The sequence below is a fragment of the Gambusia affinis genome, linkage group LG17 (assembly GCF_019740435.1).
Source record: "Gambusia affinis linkage group LG17, SWU_Gaff_1.0, whole genome shotgun sequence".
Lineage (NCBI taxonomy): Eukaryota > Metazoa > Chordata > Actinopteri > Cyprinodontiformes > Poeciliidae > Gambusia > Gambusia affinis.
In genome coordinates, this window is record NC_057884.1 from 18,783,003 (window position 1) to 18,805,298 (window position 22,296).

Here is a 22,296-nt window from a genome sequence, read left to right on the forward strand (position 1 = left end):
TTACATGTGTGTATGTCTGTATTACCTATAAATAAACAAATATTCCATGTATCATGTAGTACATGATATACTGATATTTATTTAGCCTTCGCTTGTTACTCATACCCTAGGGAAATTGATTTAGGAATAAAATAATCCTATAATTTTACTGACAAGTTGTCATGTCCATCTTGGGCAGGTCCAGCCCAAGTCATCAACTCTAATGATTTGGGTGATGTGAGAAGTTGCAGCTCATCACCAGAGATAAATCATCAAAATTCCAGTTAAAATACCAAAAAAAAAAAAAAAAAAATTGATTGATGTGGTCCCAATAAAGAACATTCAAGTAATACATTGATGAGAAATGTATTACAAAATTCATACATGGCATTTTATAATAATGTGTGAAAAAAGATCAAAGAAAAAAAAATTAAGATCTAAAAAGAAGTGTGTAGAAGTATGAAGAAATTTGAGTTTAACTGAATGCATGCAGGTACATATCAAAAATACAACATTGTGGAAAAAGCCCTTTTAGTCACTAAGAAATTATTTCAGATGTCCTTATTTATTAATCCACAAGCATTCCTTCAGAAATCACATAAGGCCAGCATTTTAACATCTGCATCGTGCAGTGATATTTTTCTCCACAAGAGGGATTGTAAGGGCGGCCTTTAGTAATAAAAGACTGTGCAATTCAATGTCTTTGTAAATTTAATTTTTGTTTGCATAACTATGCACAAATAAATGAGATGTCTTGCATAATGTTCTGTTTTTTTTTGCATCTTTGCCAACATGTTTTGTCACTGCATGGGTGTGCCTGTGAAAGCTTCATGGATTCAGTGCACTCTGTGTGTTTGCGTGTGGGGGTGCGTGTAAGAGTGTATGTAGATTGGGGATGCCCAGTGTAAACTGTTTGGACAAGGCAGCAAGGAGTTTGGCCTTGGAGCGGTCATCCCTCTTCTTTTCGACATAAACTGCAGCTCATTCTCTCTCTCTCCCACTTCCTCCTATGTCGCCTCACTTTTCACCTCCTCAACATCTGGACCTTATTTCAGGTTTTTTCTTGCCTTGCCTTTCCTTTCATTGCTTTGCCTTGCCTTGCTCTTTGGTCTAACTTCAGATAATTTTGTGTCCTCATTACTTCTCTTTCTTCAAAATGTTTTTGTCAAAATGCATCACCAGGACAGCTACATATGATGGTTAAATGGTCTTCATCCACACTGAGTCAGACTGTCATTCCTCCTCCAAGCAAAAGGTTTATTTAAATGAAGCTCTAACCTTTTTCACAGCTGAGTAAAGCAGCTCTTGGAGTTTGGCATCTCAACATTATTAGAGTTAAGAATCCCTTCCTGTTTCGCCGTAATAATATTCTCCTTTGGGCGAGTGAATCTTTGAAGTACAGTTGTCATAAACTCGCTGACTTTCTGAGTGCCGCAGGTTGCAAGAAAATATGAAATTCTGTCCTTTCAGCTTGTGAATTTTTGAGCAGGGGGAGCAATTTTGCTTTTCAGCAAACCATAATAAGAATCATGGAAAGTCTCCATGTTGACCTGACAGTGATGTGACATCCCCTTCAGTCAGCGACCGGCGGTATTTCCTGCTTGGCCATGTTGGCTTTCATTGGTCCATTCAGGAGCAACAGGAAGTAAGGAGGCATATATCAGTCAGCTGGAGGCAAACACTCCAAAACTGTGGAACAATAAACAGTAGATAGTGGACACCCACGCAAACACATATCACTCTTTCCACAAAAAAAAACAAAAAAAAAAAACAAATTGACTGCGGTAAGGTCTCTGATGTATTTCATTTTGTGCCACTGGACACAGAACTGTTCTTGACCATTTCTGTCTAAACATGGGGGTTAATCACTCAAGCAGTCTAGTTCTTGTCAGTACCATGCAGATTTGGTTTCAAGTCTCAAATTGGCCATAAATAAACATTTATTCATCTCAAGTTACACCTAGAATAACGAGTAAGAACCAGGTCTCTCTTCTCCCTTCATGGGACACTGGAGACAGTCATGCTAAACAATCAACAAGATTTTGCTTGTTGTAGGCAACAAAACTTTGACTGATCTTTGCCTTTTTAAAAAACAAAAAAATAAAAAATAAAAAAGGATATTTTTCACCACTATTGCAGGTGAATCCCATTTTTTATCTAGCACCGACTTCGAGGATGAAGCTCCTCTTTGGAGATGTGGATTCCATTGTTACAAGTTTTACAGAGCTCCCCGCTCCTGCGACTCTCCCACTCAGCTCCTTCAGACTAGCCACCAGCAATTAGCAAACACTTGATGGAACTGCAAATCTGCTCATTTCAATATGCAAGCTACTTCTGAGTGAAACACTGGCAAAAAATATCTTTAAATGGTTAATAGAGGAGTGGTGTTGTGATGACTTGCTTTTCTGGTGAAACACCAGAAAAGCAAGTGTTTCTTAAAGAGACAGAGACCCAATTCAAGGCATTAATTTACAATCAAGTGTCTTATGTTTTATTATTCCTATATTTGTATAATTTGTATAACAGCTGAAGTTAATAGTTAATTGACTGTGCAGGAAAATGCCAATATGTTGCTGAAAAACACAATACTGCCCCTTTAACATACAGTACATGCATGCTAGCCAGAATGTTATGCTGTCACTTTGATAACCACATTCTGCACAAGAGTAGCATATTATTCATTTTCAAGCTACATATTGTGAATCGTGTCTAAAATGCCAGCCAATAATTGTTTCAGAAGCTTTTTTTTTCAGCATATTCCTCCTGAAGCTGCAAGGTGTTTAAATGCAAAGCAGACTGGCGCAGAGACACCTGGTGAAGACCAAGGCTGTCGAAAATGTGTGAACTAGCTCAAGGTTCATGCATTATTGCATCTGTGTGTCAGCAACCCTCAGTGTTCCATGTCCGAGCTTACTAGGTGTCATGGAAACAGAAACAGAAGGAGATAACAGAGGGACAACCCTGGCAAAATCAATGTTTTTTTTCCCCATTTTATTCTGTTCAACACATTTATGAAACCACAAACCCCACGCACACATGAATTGGAATATTTCTAATGTTTTGTTTTATTGTTTTTGAAATATCAACACAATTGCTTTGGGTGTATATTCATTAGCATTGACGTCTGACGCATTGATATTGAGATTCCATTTGTGTGTCACATTTACACACTAAAACTACTGGTACAGAAAGGTTTGGCATTTTTAAGGATTTAAAGTAGTGTTTTTTTGTAAAAAATAAAAAAATGAGATCTGCATCTGGGAATTGCGCTTGGTAAAACTTGCTACACAAGCTAGCTGTGCCAAACGACAGCAGTAAAAGGCCACAATAAATACTGATTCACCACAAAACTACAAATGAGGCGCAACATGACAGAACCAGAAATGGACAGGTCATGAAAAAAAAAAGAGATTTGCGGAAGAAAATGAGTATTGAGACAAATACATTGCCCTTAAGAGTAACATTCCTTGCTCCAATAAAGCGCTGGACTACTAGCAGACTCTGTAAAGATAACTTAACACAGCCTGCTGTTCTCGTTCAACTCCAGGGGTTTCACTTCTCACTCTGCTCTGTGAAACCACTGTAGGATGTAGTAACATGGAAACACTGTTGGACTTGTGTGAAGGTGAAGCAAGCTTGAGACTTCCAACCAACCAAGTCTAGTGTTGGGTTACTTTTCTAAACAAACTGGAATGCACTGCACTCACAAATAATTTTTATAGGGCCATCAGAAAATTCACAGCAGAAAATAGATGACATCAAACCACAAACACATTCCTACAGTACATTGGGCAAATATATGACAATGAAATCCAACAAACATGTTTCACTTTTTTGCGATTAACTTTGGAATAACATATTTTAGATATATTTAAGAAAACTGTACAATTATACTTACAAGGGTATGCAAAGAGTGACACAATAGTAAACAGACAAGCAATGACAGTTTATTTTGTTTGCTATAATAAGCTGAATAATTCATTAGTCAGAATGAATTTTGTGAATGTGAAGGATGACTGCACAGAAAAGGTCTTTAGGTAAGCAGTTACTGAAGTGAAGAGCGCAAACCAATGTCCAGATGAACAGGTAGGGGGCAAATTTGATAATTAATTTTTATTTAAAAAGACAAGGGATTTTTAAAATCTCCCTTTTAAATGTATAAAAATAATCAGACAAAAAAAAAGCACCAAAACAGTCATCTTGACATAACAGAAAGAGAAAAAAACAACAACTTGACAGCTTTGAGTAAGGTGCAATTCACAACAGTGCTTCATCTTTAATTTACCTGAAAGAAAAGAATCTAAGCTGAAATAAATTGGACACATGGATTTGAAGTCTTTAAACATCGCATGACTAAATCTGGGAAACTTCAACTGATCATGTTACTGTTTAGCTTAGTAACAGAAATTAAAAATCATGTTGGTTTCATGAACATGTTCAACTGAAATTTAAGCATGTCCATGAAACCAAATTTACCTATTAGTATTAGCTGTGTAATGCTTTGTGTTGGTACTGCATACTGCTATTGATTATTTAGTTTATATTTTAGAGGTTTAGATTACAGTTAAAAACATCAAATCTATCAGTTAGACAAGCTATGTTAAATTTTCATGTACATAATCTTTTAGCATTACCTAAAATGCTTATGCTCTAAAATGCTTTTTTCAGTCTTCAGTGAGATGGAAAAGAACAAAAAAGAAAAAAACAACAAAAAACAATCCAGTAGAGAAGGGAGGGTCAAAATTCTTCCACAATGTTGGTTATTACATTTAGGGTTAGATTGGCTTAGATGCAATTAACAATACATGAAATTATTATGTGAAGAGTTTTTTTGTATTTACTCGGGTTATATTTGTTTAAAATTAATAATCTGAATCATTTAGGCTTGAGAAATGGCAAAAACAAAAGAAGTCTTGAAAATAGCAAAAACATTTTGGGCTCCATAATTCATCTGTCGTAACAGATTGGTGAAGGAGGGGAAAATAAACCCATTCTTTTTGAAATAGACAAACTTTATTCATACATAAGTTTTTATGATACAAAATGGGGCATAGCTGACTATTTAGGAATCATTTCAATGCTTTAGAATGTACCTGATGCAGAACAGCTGCAAAAAAAATGAAGAAATAAAAAAAAAACCTCTCTCCTATTCACAGATTTATTTTCACTGGACCCTCTTTTGATTCAGTCTACGTGTCTTTCAAAAACAAATGTTCTCATGGTCTATTTTCAGTAATGACAACAACAAATGACTATTTTATTCTTTCAATCCAAGAGTCTAGCACACGACACCAAGGTAAAGTCAGAACTTCGACAATAATTAGTGTATTTCACAAATTTAACAAATTAGTTTGACGAATACTGTAAGAGGATGTCTAGCAGAGTTTGTCATCTCATCTGCTGCTACTTAACCAAACTAAATACTTTTATATACATGTGACCTTGCTTATGTGATTAGTAACACTGTTGCAGCAAAAGTTTAGGGAATTCCCTTTCTTGTAACTTAACATTCAACAGAGGAACAGTTGCTGAGACCATAAGTAGAACGTATATTTTCACAGAAAGGTGAAATGGTTTTGTTTAAGCCTGGCATAATGTTTGCGACACTAACTGACTGCAAATCATCTTGAAATAGCAAACCTTTGAGGAAATTGCTCATCAGAACTATGTGTAACTGGAGTTTTACTGGCTCTGCTAGTGGCACACTCACAGCACCACTCTGTCTGAAGTAAGTGTGACACAGCTCCAAGTATGACTGCAGAGTCTTAGTCAGGCTTCTGCTTTGCCAGGAGGTGACTTTATAAGCCTTCCATTTTCTGAGAATTTTGTCATTTTTGTCTGAGTGCAAATTTGTTTAGGCTTATTTATTTCACTCAACCTGCTGTCATGTTAAGACAAACGTCTTAGCGGAGCTTCATCTCAGCATCATCTTCAGTTTGTTTCTAAACGGATGATAAAAAATGTAATGTTAAAGCTTTGGAAAAGTATAAACTGACCTATAAGTTGCAATAACCAAGTTATAGGTATTGGAGTAACCAATATTTCTTTAAAATATACAGACCAGTGGGTTAAATCAGATTAAAAAACACTAGGAGCATAGCCATGTTTATCTCTAGAGGTAAAAAATACATCAGAACAGGTCTAATGATGTAGCCAACTGAGCACATTTACCAATTTGTTGCCATCTAAGATATTAACTTGTCACTGCATTTTACTGCAATGCAGTGGAATCCCTTATTGTTTTCATTACTAGCATGAAGAAACATACACAACTGAATCTTTATACACTGTGGTTGTAAGGCCAGCATAGTAAAAAGGAAAAAAAAATATATATATTTTGACACCATCTGAACAAGAACTGTGATAAATCTGAAATAACCATACAATTTTTACCATTTGCCAAATGCTGGAATAAGAAATAATTTTGATTATTCTAACTGATATAGGTAGGGGAAATTAAAGTCTGGTTTATTGTCAGACAGTGGGGAAAAATATGCTTGTGTTTATACTCTGTATGAAAATATTTGGTCTTTACTTACTTGCAAAGAAATAAAATTTTATTCAACGGCTTATGAACATAGAAATGAAATAGGTTAAGTAAAGAGCAAAATGGCAGCAAATGGATACAAATGCCTCTAAATTCACTCTGCTGGTTCTGCAAATGAAAAGACTATCTTTCTCTGGAGTCTTGAGCTAATCAATGCAACAAATATATTGGACTAATCAAAACTGTGCAACAAAACTAAAGAAAAAAAAAATCTAGGTTTCTTTTGGTTTAATTGTGAATTTTAATCTTATCTCACACATGCTAGACTTTTTCAAGACTGTCTGAAAATGATAAAAGATTGAAACTGATGATGTGTGAAGTTGATACCGTTTTGATTATTCACCGTACAGTCCATCTGCTCCATCACATGATATAATCATGAAGCAGCTTCTGTTCAGATACTAGAATGATGGTGAATCCATGAGGAGTTTGTTTATGCCAGTTATGGGGAAAGGCAACATGGAAATGGCTCTCTACAGTTTTGTGTTGGTGTTTCTTGAAGTGTAGTAGTTCCAAAGTTAATCAGCCTGAATGGAGAAAGACAATGGTTATACTGGCATTACCATTTCACAGATTACTTAAATAATTCATATGATCTTTGCTTGTAAAAAAAAAAAAAAACACATTTAACACAAAAAAACCAACATACAGCTAAATAAAAATACGAACACCCTGTCAGAGTCCCCGAACAATAGACTTCCTCTCTTCCTTCATATGGTCTTTCCATCATTCTTTTTTACTTCCATTCTTCTTCTTTTTCTGCTGTTTCTTCATTGATCTCTCCATCATGCTGATAATCAGTTTGTCTCATCTGTTTGTAAATTCAAACAGCAGTCTATGATCCGTCACATTCACATCCCTCGTTTAGTATTTACCTAGTCTCAGGCAGAACAGCTGCAACTTTCAGACTTCCTTTTTGCAATCATTTCAAACCACCGAGTGCTCATTGTGATGGTGATGGACGCCGCCTGCGCCCAGCACCGTATGGTTGACCGAAGATGCCGAGCGGTCAGATCCGTCCACCACCGCCCCATTGACGTTTTCCTGCCGCTGGCAGCACAAGATTTGCTTGAAGGTGGCGCTCATCTCCTTGTCCCGGTATGAGTAGATGATAGGATTCATAGCCGAGTTGAACTCGGCAAGGAGCAGGAAGAACTTCTCATAGTTGAGGACGGTGCAGCTGGAGCAGAAGACATCGAGAAGTATGAGGACCAAGCCTGGGGTCCAACAGATTATAAAGGCACCTAAAGACACAAAGTATGTATTAGACGAGTGTCCAAGTGTCAAAGCTATCATTCGGAGTGTGCTCTAAGGTAACAGATCAGATTCATTTGTAGTAATAGAGAACATTCTTCCAAAAAACGATTTAGGTGTCAGTCAACAAGAAGCCACAGTATTGACTAAGGAAATTCTTTTTCTTAGTCTGTTGCTAGCAAACAAGGCTATTTTTAATAGATCTCCACCACTTAATAACCACATTGTTATTAATTGACAATACAAGAAATCTGCGACACTCTCTGACTTCATGTGAGCCACTTCTAATAACGTAGAATGAAAGGAAAGTGCTTTTGTTTCAAAGTTCCTTTGAAATGTTTTGAATTATGGCTGCAGTACATTAGTGGGTATTTATAATGCTCCATAAGTGCAAAACAACACTGAAAGCTTTTCTTGTAACTAGTAAAGAATGGACACAGCCCATGTTTTACCCTTTTTTTTGGACAGCTCAGTTGTTTTCTTCTGGGATAATTCTGTGAAATTGTTTACATATGTGCAACCTGTGTACACTGAAGCTGATTGAGGGTAGTATAATATAGAAAGTGTCATTTTCCACAAACTGCTTGAATGCTACCAGCCTTTTAAACTTTTGAGTCTTCATAACCCACTGAGATGAAACATTTTGAATAATAGACACTTCTAGCACTTTAAGACATAATAAATCTGGATTTCTACCTTGTTCTACTATTATTCAAATGCATGTTGTTTTCAAACAATTTTCAAACATTCTTTTACTGTTGCATCTTTTTTTCCAATTCCATTGTTTTAGATCCGTTATTTCTGTCATGTCTGTCATTTCCACAAGGACATTAGTCTCTTGAGACTATAAAAGAAAAACTCAATTAGGAATTGTGCAAGTGGAGAAAGAATTGGGAAAGAGAGTTGACAGGCCGGCCTGTTATCTGTTTGCGCTGTTCAGGCAGCAGCTGCAGGAAAAGGCTTGATCTCACTTCCCAGCTATGCAAGCAGACTCTCCAGATTCTGCAGAACTAGTTGCATTTCCTGAATGCTTCACAACCCAGTATACAAAATATCTCAAGTACTATTTGGATCACCAATGAAACATCTTACGTTTGAACACAACATGGTCAAAAATAAAGAAATGAATAAGGAAAAGAAAAGAATCCTCATAGTGTACTCTTGCACTGCAAATGAATGCAACATGTTTATCTTTTGGAATAAAATAAAAGACAACTTTTAATCAAATATTTACAATGAGTTTTTTTTGCCTTGTAATATATAATAAAAAAAGTATCTTTCCTCTTAAAGTGTAAAGAAAAAAACAACACTTTTTTTCTTCTTTTGCCTCTTGAAAATGCTGCAAGGATGGAAAAGGGGCAGGGTAAGTGGAAAGTCACTGGAGAAAAGTAAATAAACATGGTGAAGCTGGCGGGGAAAATGTTGAAATGTATGGTAATCTACTTTGCATGATGTTAGTGTCTGGAAAGAACCTTTAGAGCTTCTTAGAAAAGACCTGAACTACTTTGAAAGCAACATTGACAGAAGAAAACTCAAAATGAATAAATATTAAACAGAAGTGGGCATGATGTTACATAAATAATAGAGACCAATGTGATATAACATCATGCAGTCAAAACCTATTAAAATACAGCAGCACTTTCTGAACTGAAGTGATGCAAAAATATGACGCATACAGAGATGGAAGAACATCTGCAGGTTGTACAGATATCAGATAAATCTTTGTTTCATTGGAAAATTAATCACTAAACCGTTATTGCTGCTGTTAAAAGGAGATTTGTTTTGGCCCTGATCGCAACAGTTTTTCTCTTATGGCTGAATCATTGTGTTTCTTCTGCTTTTGATCATTGGGATGTCTTATCTGTTACTGAAATGTGGTTCAGTTCAGTCACAGTGACCGCTCATATTTCAGGAATGCATTTATTTTTTCTTTTACGAGACATCAGTCTTTTGTTTCCTGAAATACCCCAAGAATATGGAAGATATCTGTTTGGCAAAGCTTCAAGAATGTTTGAGTGCAAAGCTGTCTATACACCTTCAACCTTTACATGTTATGCCACATAACTACATGTATTTTCAAAGTGTTTTATTAGGATTTTTAAAAAAACGGTCAAGAGAGATCAGACAACTCAAAGTGTGGCTTAAAATCCAATAGACAATCCGTTGTTAGGCCTAATAAGTGCTGCTACCAGACACTGTAGCTATTTAGCAAATAAATTGCTCATCTCTTGATTTACAGTCACATACTCTTTGCTATGACATTTATTTATTTTTTTTTTATTTTACCTTGTTGGCCTTTAAAACAAATTAAAGATAAAATAACCCATTGCTTAATACTGCTACTTACTCTCTTGGTTTGTAATAGAATGTAAAATTACAATAAAATGCATAGAAATTTGTGGTTGAGGCAAAATGTGAAAAAGGTTCAAGGGACGTGATTGGTTTTGCAAGTCACTATATGTTGGTCCTGATTGTGCACTTTTAGAAAGTTTTAGGTTGGGATGGTAACAGGCATGTTCGGGGGTTCAACTGAATTTTGTATCAGTTCAAACTTGATTTATAAAATTGTGATGATGTGCAACAGTGGCAATAAGATAAGTTGAAAATGATTATTCTTGGATGTAGATCGGTACCGGAGAGACAAGAATGAAGTTCCAGCTATCATTTTCATTGAACATGGGTGAGGATCATATCCCCGACAAACAGCATCTCTGCCCGGCCTTCTAACCACACGACCAGAGAGAGAGATACAGAAACAGTGAGGATCTGCAAAAGCAAATGAGGTGGATTAGCAGTGTTTGCCAACAACAGCGCAAGACTGACTATTACTGGAAAATCTTTCTGCCCACAAAATCACCATCCATGAAAATCATTTTCTAGCTACTTGGATGATGTGAGCTACAATATTTAACTTCATGTTATAGTAGATTTTAATTTCCTTAATACCAAGAGGCTTTAAAAATGGCTAAGCATAAAGTGTTGAACTCAGCCAACAGTTGCAGAAATTCACTTACAAGTTATTTATGCAGTGGGCTGTGGTTGTGAAAGAAGAAAATACAACAGAATTTGTCAAGTAATGCAGTGCTGCATGTGTTCCGTGGCATTACGGGGAAATATTTGACAATCTTTGTCTGAAGCAAAATCCATGATAATCACTATAAGGCAGTGCAGATGTTGCATCCATTGTGTAACAAACATCCATCCCAACTTCTATTGTCAGTGCCCTGCAGCTAACGGTCTGAACCAGGCACATATTACCCTGCAAATAACTGGAAAACATCGTGGTCATGGCAAAGGACATTAATGTTGACAGTTAATCAGATCTGGTAGGTCCAGTGAGCTAAACTCCCTTTGCTCCTGTTATGTTATATACAAAGATATGTGCTGATAAGTGTTTTTATAGAATTATGAAAAGATGTGCTTAGGATTTGCGTAGCTTGGCAGAATCTAATCCTCCATGTTTTCCAAAGCTAATCCATATTGTCAATATACAAATAATTTTAATTTCTAACTCAAAAATCAAATAAGTTAATGTGAAACATAAAATACAAGCTTGAGTCAAAGAAGAGCTTTTGACTCAAACTGTTATCTTGGCAATATTTTCCCTTAATGAAGCTTTCCAATTGTCATCATGTTAGCTAAGGTTTCAGCTAAAGTGATTACTGTGCTCTTAAACCCACAAGAACTCATTATTGCATTACTGCTCTCTTGTTCTCCTTCCACTTATATTTTTGTTTGCTGTTTTCTGCCTCTTTTCCGCAGCTGCTTTGGTTTCCTGTCTTATCTACTGCTTGCTTTTGTATTTTCAGTTATTCATGTCATCCCCTGCCTACTCAAGTTACTTCCTTGTCCATAACCTTTTGGCCCATTCTGTCATTTTTTTGTCTATATCTCACTCTCAATTTAGCTCATTTTTTAAAACCAAGCTATCCTCTGTGGTTGTGACCATCATCTCTATATAGCTCAGTGGCTTCTCTGCAGAAGTGTTTTTTTTTTCTCTCTTTCCTACTCTTTTCTGTATCAGGGTTTCCAAACAAAATGAAGCTTAAATAAGAGTTCATATTTAGTCACTGGGTGTTTAGTTAATAATAAAGTGGATTGTGGTGGGCTGTGAGAGGGGGTTTCTGTAGTTTTTTCACCAATGAACAAAGTGTCAAACTCAGAATCCTGTTTTGGCTCTAAGTACACCGACTTCCTTCATAGTAATATTTTGTTCTTCCTCTGAGTCCATAATTTATCTGCAGAGTTGTTGCTCAGCAGTGACTCATCTGCAAGTGAAGCTTCTGGTTTTTGAACCCGACTTCTGTCTTTTTGTTCAAAACAAGCAAACAAAAACAAATTCAGAGTAATGTTATCTTTTGTGTTCAACAAATATGGCTCCCAAATTGTGACCATTTTGCAAAGGTGATTTGAACCACTACTTCAATTTTTGCCTACATATCAAAACACTTTTCTGTAACTTTTTGAGTCAATGGAATTGTGGAGAGCCCCAAAAGACCCAGGTGGTGATGGCATAGATGGTAAAGAATATTTAAATATTTTAATAACAAATCATGTAGGACAGAATGAGGAAAACAGGAGGATCAGACATCGAGTGAACAAACTGTAGAGTGGTTATTTACTAAGGACTTGATTACTGGATGCAACACAGGTGAAATAAATGAGCAGATGGAAAACAGGTGTACAAGGGCAGGAAACTGGGGCATTTAGGTAAAGGTATGATTGTTAATCAGGAACATAAGATGGAACAACATAATGTAAATAACCCAACAAAGTTCAGAAGATCATGCTGTCTGCCTTTAAAACCTAATCAATTCAGGATGTTCAGAGCTTATACCAATCAGAAATTATCCGCCTCTTTAAATAACTTTAACTTGATTAACTTAACCAATACCATCGGTTATCAAAGTTAAAATAGATCTCATAACATATGAATTATTTACAGAGTTAAAAATCTTATTCTTAAAGTGGCCAGCTGTTTATTTCTATTTCAACAACAGTATAAAAAGTATACATTTTACCTAAATATCTGTAAAATATGCTGTCAAAACGAATCTAAGAAAAAAAACAACAACCTGAGTCAGTTTGCAGTCAATACAGCAAATTGGGGAGATTAATTGTAAACCAAATATTTATTCCCAAATTATTAAAATATCTTACAGTGGTTCAAGATTTGACGCAAAACACACTGAATTTTCTATGAAAACTATAAGAACCACATCAATGTTCAGGCAGCACTTGGAGTTTGGCAAAATGAGCGACTGATGCTGCTGAAACAGGACTCTAACAGACAGATGCAGCCATTGTTAGAGATTAGAAAAGCCTCGCTGTGCAAAAAAAGACTTCTTGGCAACACCCAAACATTCACAGAAGCACACAGAAAACAGGTGACATTATGATCAACATACCAGGCGCATTTGAACGCTTATGCTGGATTGTAGAGCTTGGCTTGCAAGCAGCCTTGATTGGTTCAGGTCTCAGTTTGCCAGAAACCACATATGCAACTATAGCAAAGAAATCACATAATTGCCTGGATCTGGAAGACACATTTGGGACCATCTAACAATTTCTTTCAGTTCTCCCTTTGGAATCCAGACTTAAAAGAGTTCTTGGTTTGTTTCTGTTCAGTCAAACTGAGAGATTTTGAAACAAATGTAAGTTAGTGATATGCCATCTGGCTGCATGTGTTTGGGGATGGTATGACTTGGCATGCCACATTGGCTGATACTGTGACTGTATACTGCACCATAAGCTTTAAGATAATCAAATCATTCACAAAAAAGACCCTTGCAATGACCAACAACTGACACACAGACGCTGTAGGCTGTGTGTCAGTTGTTGGGTCATTGGAGATGAATGTAAAGGGTATCTGTTCAGGTCATTCAAAAAAAATGTTCTCATGATGGATTGCCAAATTGTAGCAGTGGGATGTGGAACTGTCCTATTGTAAAAGGGTTGCCTCACTGGATGAATATGCCAGCAAAAGTTTGCTTCTATAACAATATTGCTGTCAACTAATCTACTTCAACTGTAGTTAGATTTACCAAGTGTTTGGCATTTCAGAACTTTAATTTTCTTGTGATACAGATTTGTCATTTTGGACCGTTTTGCGTTTTCACGCAAAGCAAGATTTTCAGTCAAAACTGAAGCTGCAACCAGAGACTTGGATTTTAAAAAAAACTGACACTAAATCGTAAAAGTCACAACCAAAGTATCATTGTTTGTTCATTGTACATATAAAAGCACTATATATGGTTACATCTGCAATTTTAGCAATGATATAACTTACTTGCCGTTTATAAATTACTGCATGAGAACATCTTCATGTCCACCTAAAACATTTCCTACATTAAACAACAAAAAGTACAAAATATGTCACTCACATAGACAGCCTTAATGTGCAGTACCTTTAAATTAGCTAACTGTAATCTAAATGTTATTTTGCATGCAGTGATCCTATGAAGATATAAAGTTGAAAAAATATACTCTGCTTAGATATTAATAGAAAGTACGGCTGGACTATGTTTAGCATAGATTTTGCGATGGCTAAGAAAAAAAAAGAGAAGGAAAGCTGAATATGACCTGTGTGACCCGACTATATTCCATTTGACCCCTTTTCTTTGTACTCATTCTTGTTCTCTTTTTTAAGACCGCTCTTTTCCACTTCTACTTTTGTTTTACTCATTCTCATCATTCCTCTTTACGATCCTTCTTCATCCCACTTTCATCTGCCAAATCCTTCTTTACGAACCCTCTTTATTGCAACCATCCCTCTCATCCACCTCTGACCCCTTTTCACTCCACTCAACCTACTAATCCATCTTTAACACCACTGTTTGCTCCACTCTCTTTATTCTATTTACAAAGCTCTTTTAAACAACTTGAATCATCTCATAAAGATAGAAATAGATTTTATAGATAAAGCTCAACCTCCTGATCCATTTATATTTCCTTCTCATCTTTCCTCTTTGATGAAAACAGTGAATGGATATTGTTGATGTGTCCTCTCTGCTAGATGAATGACTTGCATCTTAATGAGTCAACATGAGCTGTAAAATCTTCCACTACCATGTAATTCTGTTCACAGAGTGATTGTATAATCTTTCTTCAAATAAAACTGCAAGACTCGATAACTCTACCATTTCGACCTTTATAAAGCAACAAAGTATTTTCAAAAGTCCAAAATTTTTTTCCCCCATTTTCTTCATGTATTTATTTTAACGTGTGTTTATGTTTTATTTCCAGATGTGCATTCATCTGTTACGTGAACAACACAGATAAACAACCTACATTGTGGTTTTGTTTTTCTATTTTTCTAATCAGTTTTATGTGAATGAAGCCAATCTGTTGTTGGACTGTTCTCTATTAAGCTCAGAGGTTTATGTGACTGTGGGAGACTTTGAATTTGCATGCTTTTTTCTACCACTGTTTATGCAGATGTGCGCATTTGTGTAACCAAAATACTATTTTTTTCTTCAGTTTCCCCAAGAGACAACTGAAGGAAGGACAAAAGTCAGGAGGGCAGCAATGATTATAGGAGAAGTTAGAGCACTTCTTCTCTGAAAAGCAATTATCAAAACCAGTAACATAAGGTTGTTACATCACAGGAGATTTGAAATCATGTGATATTTTTTTGCTTTAATAAATCCTCTAATGCCTGTCAAAGAGTCCAGGAGCAATGTTAATACATATGTGACTCACTACTCATAGTCAAAGTTGGCAGAGGCGAGTGATAGATAGAGCAGAAGACATAATATTCAGCATCCCCTGTGGTATTTTTAAATGAACTCACTCAGAACCTGGAGAGGATTCCTGGCTGAATAACAACCGATCACACCCACTCTGGGAAGCTTTAATTTGCCAGTAATATTTGACTTGCAGTGACATACAATAAGTGTGACTTTGTAGAATCTTGCTTTAAATCAAAAAATAAAGTAACACTGGTCCGTTCCTTTTGTATAAGCAGTTTTATGTATAAAGTCTTGTTACTTGTGATGTTTGATCTTCTCCAAATACAGCATTATACTACACACTACTGTAAAAAATTATGCTTTATGGGTTCAATCCCTGTACTGGCCAACTGAAACATAAAGGCTTTCAGAAAATCAACACTTCAAAATAGAAGGCTTGAAATTAAACCATTATGCATCTTGATTTTGAAAAACATTAGAATATGAGCACTTTTCTTAGTAAATTTGCTATAAATTATCTGTGTAATCATTTAGATAATGAAATCTAAAAGTCATAAAATGCAGCAAATTTTCAAATGAGTTTGAGATAGGATATAGTTCAAGTCTTAAGGGTATATTTAATTTTATTAATCAAACATAAATTGTGATTGCCACAAGTTTGCAAAATAAAACAAACTGGTTAAAATTTTATTTTATTTTATTTTATTATCTAGGCTTTGTTTTGTTCTTTAATAAGTGTTCAATCTCAACCCAGGAGGGGTTTTTAATTCACATTACTGAAGAAAATTTGATCAAGTAAAACATCTTTTTTGGTACAACAGTTTCAAGTAGCAGCGGGAAATAATTAATCTGCATAGAAAAGAAAAGGTCCTTGCCAAAATGTAAAAGCATAATCAGATTCTACCAAATTATCACAAATCAGTTATGTTAAAATTTAGCGTCTAATAAGACAAAAAAAAAAAAAATATATATATATATATATATATATCATGAACCAAAAGTTCTATTTTCAGGAATCAACAGCTGTTTGCTCTGAATCTGGAACATGTGTGCAATAATTTATCAGGAAATTTTTAGCATTGCTTCAAGGGTAACTGATTCACAAAGGCATTTGGAACGCTGAAGGCAGAAGCAGCTGGAGTGACGCGGAGATGAGTTTAGATTCTCATTTACCCCAATCTGTAATGTTTCTAGTGAGTTTTTGTAAAGTTTCACTGAAAGAATTTCAAAAGAAGATGCGACAAAAGAGAAAGCGGTAACTGTTAGTCCCTTAACACAGACTATGGTATATTTTCTTTCACCATCCGCTTACATTTTCAAAGTGCAGTGCACAAAAAAAGCACTCACATGTTTCATATTTAATATTTTGCCACATCTGGACCCCACAAACATAAAGAGAACACACCATCAGGCAGAAAGTGAAACCCCTTTCCTCTTGGGTTAAACAAGCAAAAATAAAACCAAGCATCTCTCAAGCAGCTGAGAATATATGTTTTCTGCTTCTACTGAGAGAACATTCTGCTCTCCACTGTTTTGTATTAAAACTGGCTGTAAAGACAACAAATGCATCAGGATGAGATAACATAGAACACCGGAGACAAATCGTGTGGAATCCTTTGGTATGTTTTGTCTGGGACCAACATATCCTGTTTTCAGGCATTACAAAGCCCTTTTTCCCACAAATCTTGCACCAACTTACTTTGCAGCCACTGAGTTGGTCGACTATGAGGTCTGAGTGAATCTAAAAGATAAATTAATAAAATAAGACAAAAAACAATCTTATACACTAAAGAGTCCTGGGGCCTTGAACATGGAAACACTGCTGTGGTAAATGTCAGGCTCTGCTTACTTCTGAACTTAAATAAAAAACAGCCCATGTTTATTAGAAGTGGATGCCATCTAACTCATGCGCTGGGAGGCACAAAATCAACTTGGACACAACAATATTAGGTAAAATGTCCTTTTAGTACTTTATAGCATAATTCGTAAGACTGGAAGGTTATTACACAAAACATATTGTAATGAATAATCACATCCAATGGCTAGAGAAGTTATTTTTATCCAAAGTGATGACTTCACAATTGATATGGTGATGATGTAACTTTATGAATATTTAGTTTGTCTAAATCTAAGGCACAATAACAGGCTTCTTAGTTGGACTGGAATTGATCAGTTTAAGTATATTGAGCTTTAAGACCATATTTCTATTTCACAGCATGTTTTGCACGTCATGTTTGATTAATGATTTCCATTCTTTTTTTCTCCAATTGCAAAAATATAATTAATACATATCTAGGCCATCTCAGTAGACCTGAGCTCAAAAAGGAAAAAGAAAATTGTGGATTTCAAAAGGAAATGGGAACAAACAAACAGAAGTAAACTAAACTAACTAAAGTTCCTCCTTTCTGAATTATTTTTAGTGACTGAAGTCAGGATTCCTAAGAATCACTGTTTACTTAAAACCATGCAATGTAATTGATCTGTGGTGCCACTGAATTAGACTATTTAAACATACTAAGCAACAAGGTCATGATTAGCATGTAGGCAATTTAACAAGTGCTGGCGATTTCTTGCCACAAAACTTGACATATAAAATGAATATACTACAATCTAGAACTGCATTTGAAAGGAAGGAACAATGAGCTTTCAGTGCTACAGTAGTGCAGAAATTTTCCACACCGGAGTGTGTGTCTTGAGATCTCTCAGTAGGAGATCAGGGATTCGCACATTTGAACAGTGGTTATGGTGAAGTAATGGTTTTGGCCTTCTGAAGGGGGGGTTGTGTCTGCTTTGGATAAGCTGGAGGAACTCTGCTGCACATGCTGAAGAAAGCGTGTGACATCTTTATGGCCTGGGGTAGTTCTGTACAATACAGCCCTGAACAGTTGGTTTTATTTTGCTGTTCTTTTATGTTTGGGAGGTATGCTGTTAAAATGGGGAAAGAAAGGTTTTTCATTTTTTGTCTTTGGTTTCTTTGTGTGTTATGATGAGAAACTGTACATGTTTCAATGTGTTTTTGTAACTGTTGCAAATACTATGGACCAAAATACCAAGATAGGACAGTATTATGTAAATTATGACGTTTTCTATTCGCGCCTTTTTCTAAGTACGTTGGGATTGCCAACTTGGTACATGGCTTCACATGTCACAGGTGAAACTAATTATTTGATCAGTTTTGTACTAAAACATTTAACATTTTGGATAAAAGAGGTCTCGACTATGAATCTGTCCCATTTCACGTGTGTCTAAAATACTTTACTTGAGACTGTAACTGGACTTACACTGATAAATAGCAACGAAAAGTGTTCTTATAAAAACCCCAACACATTGAGAACACATTCATTGTTAACTGCTCAGGCTGAATCCCAACACTGTGACATATTTGAGAGAAGACAGCACAGAATGAGATCACTGTATGTGACGCCTGCATTCGTACTAGGCAGACACTGTGTTTGGTCTGAATGCCGAAGCTTTGCAGATGAACCATTCAACACTTTCATTGTTTTGGTGAAACTGATGACAGTAGTTGCACTCACTGCTAGAACGATAAACAAAATATCTAACAAGCAGAGATGCAGACATTCACTGCTAAATGAACATCAACAGATAAATATAGATCTTTCAGCATCACAGGGAATCGACAGAAAACTGAGTATGGGCTGTCTCATTATTGTTGTGAATCCAGAGGGATGTTGGCTGAAAATGCTGTCTGACATTCTATGTAATCAGCTTCATAAACGTATTTTGAGCAGGAACATGGTATCCTCACCTCAGAATAATGTTCCATTAAAGGATGGAGGTCTTAAAATGATCCTTTCTTTGAAACCCCCCCCCCCCAAAAAAAAACAATAGAAATAATATATGCAATTAAAATACAAAGACAGATCATTGTATTGGCTTGAAAAGGTTTTCATGACATTTCGACCTTTTGAGATTTTAATTGCAAACACACACTTAAGTATATTTTACTAAGTTTTTATGGAAGAGATTAACACAACATTTTCCATAATTGTGAACATGTTGCTTGATTTCAAATTATTTTCTGTCTAAACACAAATTTAAGAAATGTGACAATGTGTTCAAACCTTATATGTGTACCTTTTCATCAAAACAATAAGACAAATGCTTTCAAAGTTATTGAATAGAGCTCTCCTTTGTTCCAAAGCAGTAGATGAAAACATGACTACTATAAATGTTTTTTTTTTCTTATTTTTGAGACATTTTAAAAGTTCCTTCAATATTCTTATGACAGTCCAGCAAGAAAGTAAAAAAACATTGGATGGAAACTTAGTTCGTGCTCATTGTGGTGTAACGTGATAAGATAAAACAACTTGGGAAGCATAAATAGTCTTGGAAGGCACTATGGGTAGATGAAGAGGAACAGGAAAGGAAATGTTAAGAGATAATTCTTACCCAACACGATGACCACAGTTTTGAGCAGAGACATCATTGTGTCTCGGTTGCGCCGTGGCCCAGAGCTGTGCCGCGACATCCTCATGGTCCTCTGCCGCACATAGACAAAAATGTGGGCGTAAAGAGTCACCATCACGACAAACGTCACCAGGTTAAACACCGCCCAGAAGATCAAGTAGGAGTTGCTGTAAAGCGGTGCCATACTAGAGCAACTTTGCAGGGCGCAGATACAGTTCCAGCCCAAACTGGGGATTGCCCCCATCACTATGGACATAGTCCAGATTATAACGATCACCACCACTACACGTCGGTTGCTCATACGCGTATGTAGCTGCATGCGGAAGACAGTGATGTGACGCTCTATGGCGATGGCCAGCAGGTTGGCCACCGAAGCTGTAAGACTGGTATCGATCAAGCCTTGACGCAACAACCATGTTGAAACACTCAGCCACCTTGTGTTTGGTCCTGTGTTGAACATTAAGTACAAGTAGGCCAGTCCAGCAAAAAAGTCAGCAGCTGCTAGGTTGGCCATCAGGTAGTAGATTGGGAAGTGGAATCTCCTGTTGATGTAGATGGCAACCATTACCAGAAGGTTGGCGAGCATGATGAAGATGCACACAGTGACGCCGAGCCCCATCACCAGCCTGCTCACGGTGTTCCAGGTGGTAGCCAGGTGCTTTTCACTGCGGTTGTAGAAAAAGGCAATGGTCTCATTGTAGTAGCACTGCTCTTCATCCATGGTGGTGGTGATTGTTGCTGAAAGGATAAAGAAACCAAAAAAACAATTGAGGTTCATTGACATTTAAATAAATAAGTAATGCTTTTATATTTCAACATTTGGGATTCACAAAAAGGGGAAGTTATCATTCACTTTAGTATAAAGCAGAATATCTTTTTTGTGTTTTCCTTGGCAATAAATACATATTGTCTTCATCAAACAAGTCAAATTTTGATTTTGGATGATACATCCAATGCAAGTACTTCAACTGCTGGTATTACCTCCATAGAACCTGACTTGTTTTTAAAAAAAAAGAAAAAAAAAGGACATTTAGGACCATTTCATTGGGATTAGTACCCTGTCCTAATGAAAATCTTTTGATTCAATATTGGCTTGGGCCTCTGGTTAGGATTCCTCAAGGAAGCCTCACTGCTAAAATGTTCCAGGCATGTTTATTTTTTTATTCAGTGTAAATACAGAGTAGTTAGTCACAGACGTTGATAATAATAATTAGTTTGAGCAGGGCTAAGTATATAATACTAGAAACCAGTATACTATTAGTGACAAAGTAATTGAGCATCTCAATTTCTGAGTCTGTACTAGTCTGATACAAGTTTACTAGAATAATCTTGTGAATCTCCCTTTATCCCATTATTTTCAGTCCATGTTTGTCATATGGTTAAAAAGTGTATTCAGACTAAATATTTTAAATCCAGTAATAGCTGTCAAAATGTCAGTTTTTCACTGACTAACTTTTCTTAAACTATGATTTTGTTTCTTTTCAGGGAAAGAGAATCCTTCTTCATTAGGTACAATTTTCTGTACATATTGGTAAGCCAGACCTTAGGCATGAAAAAAAAATATTAAAAAATCCTTCTGGCATTACACTTTATTTATTTGCTTGCTGTTAATGTGAGCCATTGTGTGCGTGGTACCCTGACTGCTTCACATATGGAAAACAGCCACCATTAAGTCAGAAGCAGTAGCTTTATAAGAGCAAGGCGTCTGAAATGATTGTCTAAGACCAAACGGCTTCTGTCTGCAAGTCAAAGTTTACAGCAACGCTGCAAAAGACTGGTGTGTTTTTGTGCATGGATGCATCCCCAGTATGTGTGACAAGCCATAAACTTGTGGCTACGTGTGTAGTTTGAGTTGCACGTGTATGAGTTGTGTCAATAAACTTTGGTGTAAAATTGAGCTATAAATGTTTTTCTCATCAAGTCTAAGATTGTGAGCATCTATTCCTTGTAAGATGCTTCTCAGGACCCTAAGGAAAACTAAGCAGAACCAGGAGCCTACTGCTTTGTGTCAGTTCACTCACGCAAACAAACAAAGCACGCAGAAACGTGTGTGTGTGTGCCGGTGTAATAAGCTCCAGTCCTACACAGACGTAGGCTGCTCTCTCACACACCCCAGACCGGAACCAGGATCTCAGGGCTGGAAGAGGGTTGGTTTGTTTATGTGTAAATCAGACAGGCAAAGAGTGTGCAGTGATGACAGCATTGCAAAAAATGAAGGGGAATAGAAAGGCAAGATTAGAAGATTAGATTTAAAGGTTTTTTGTCAAATGCCAGTGTTTGTGTTTAAACATAAGTTTCCTTTATGGATATGAAAATCTATAAAGGCTGCATTGCTTGCTGAAAACATGTTAGCATTACAAAATCAACAGAGAACACAGGCTGAAGTGTGCCGAT

The 22,296-nt window shown here is 36.3% G+C and overlaps 1 protein-coding gene across 1 annotated transcript in view; it reads right to left on the reverse strand.

The window, feature by feature from the left end:
* Window positions 1–5,926: 5,926 nt before the first annotated feature.
* lpar1 (lysophosphatidic acid receptor 1) overlaps window positions 5,927–22,296 on the reverse strand; it is a 31,406-nt gene continuing 15,036 nt past the window's right edge. Inside the window, exons 2-3 of the mRNA XM_044096414.1 lie at window positions 19,885–20,640; window positions 5,927–7,770 (exon numbers count right to left, since the gene is read on the reverse strand). Of these exons, the coding sequence (XP_043952349.1) occupies window positions 7,454–7,770; window positions 19,885–20,623 (1,056 nt within the window). The 5' untranslated portion in view covers window positions 20,624–20,640 and the 3' untranslated portion in view covers window positions 5,927–7,453. The remainder of the gene's footprint in view (window positions 7,771–19,884; window positions 20,641–22,296) is intronic.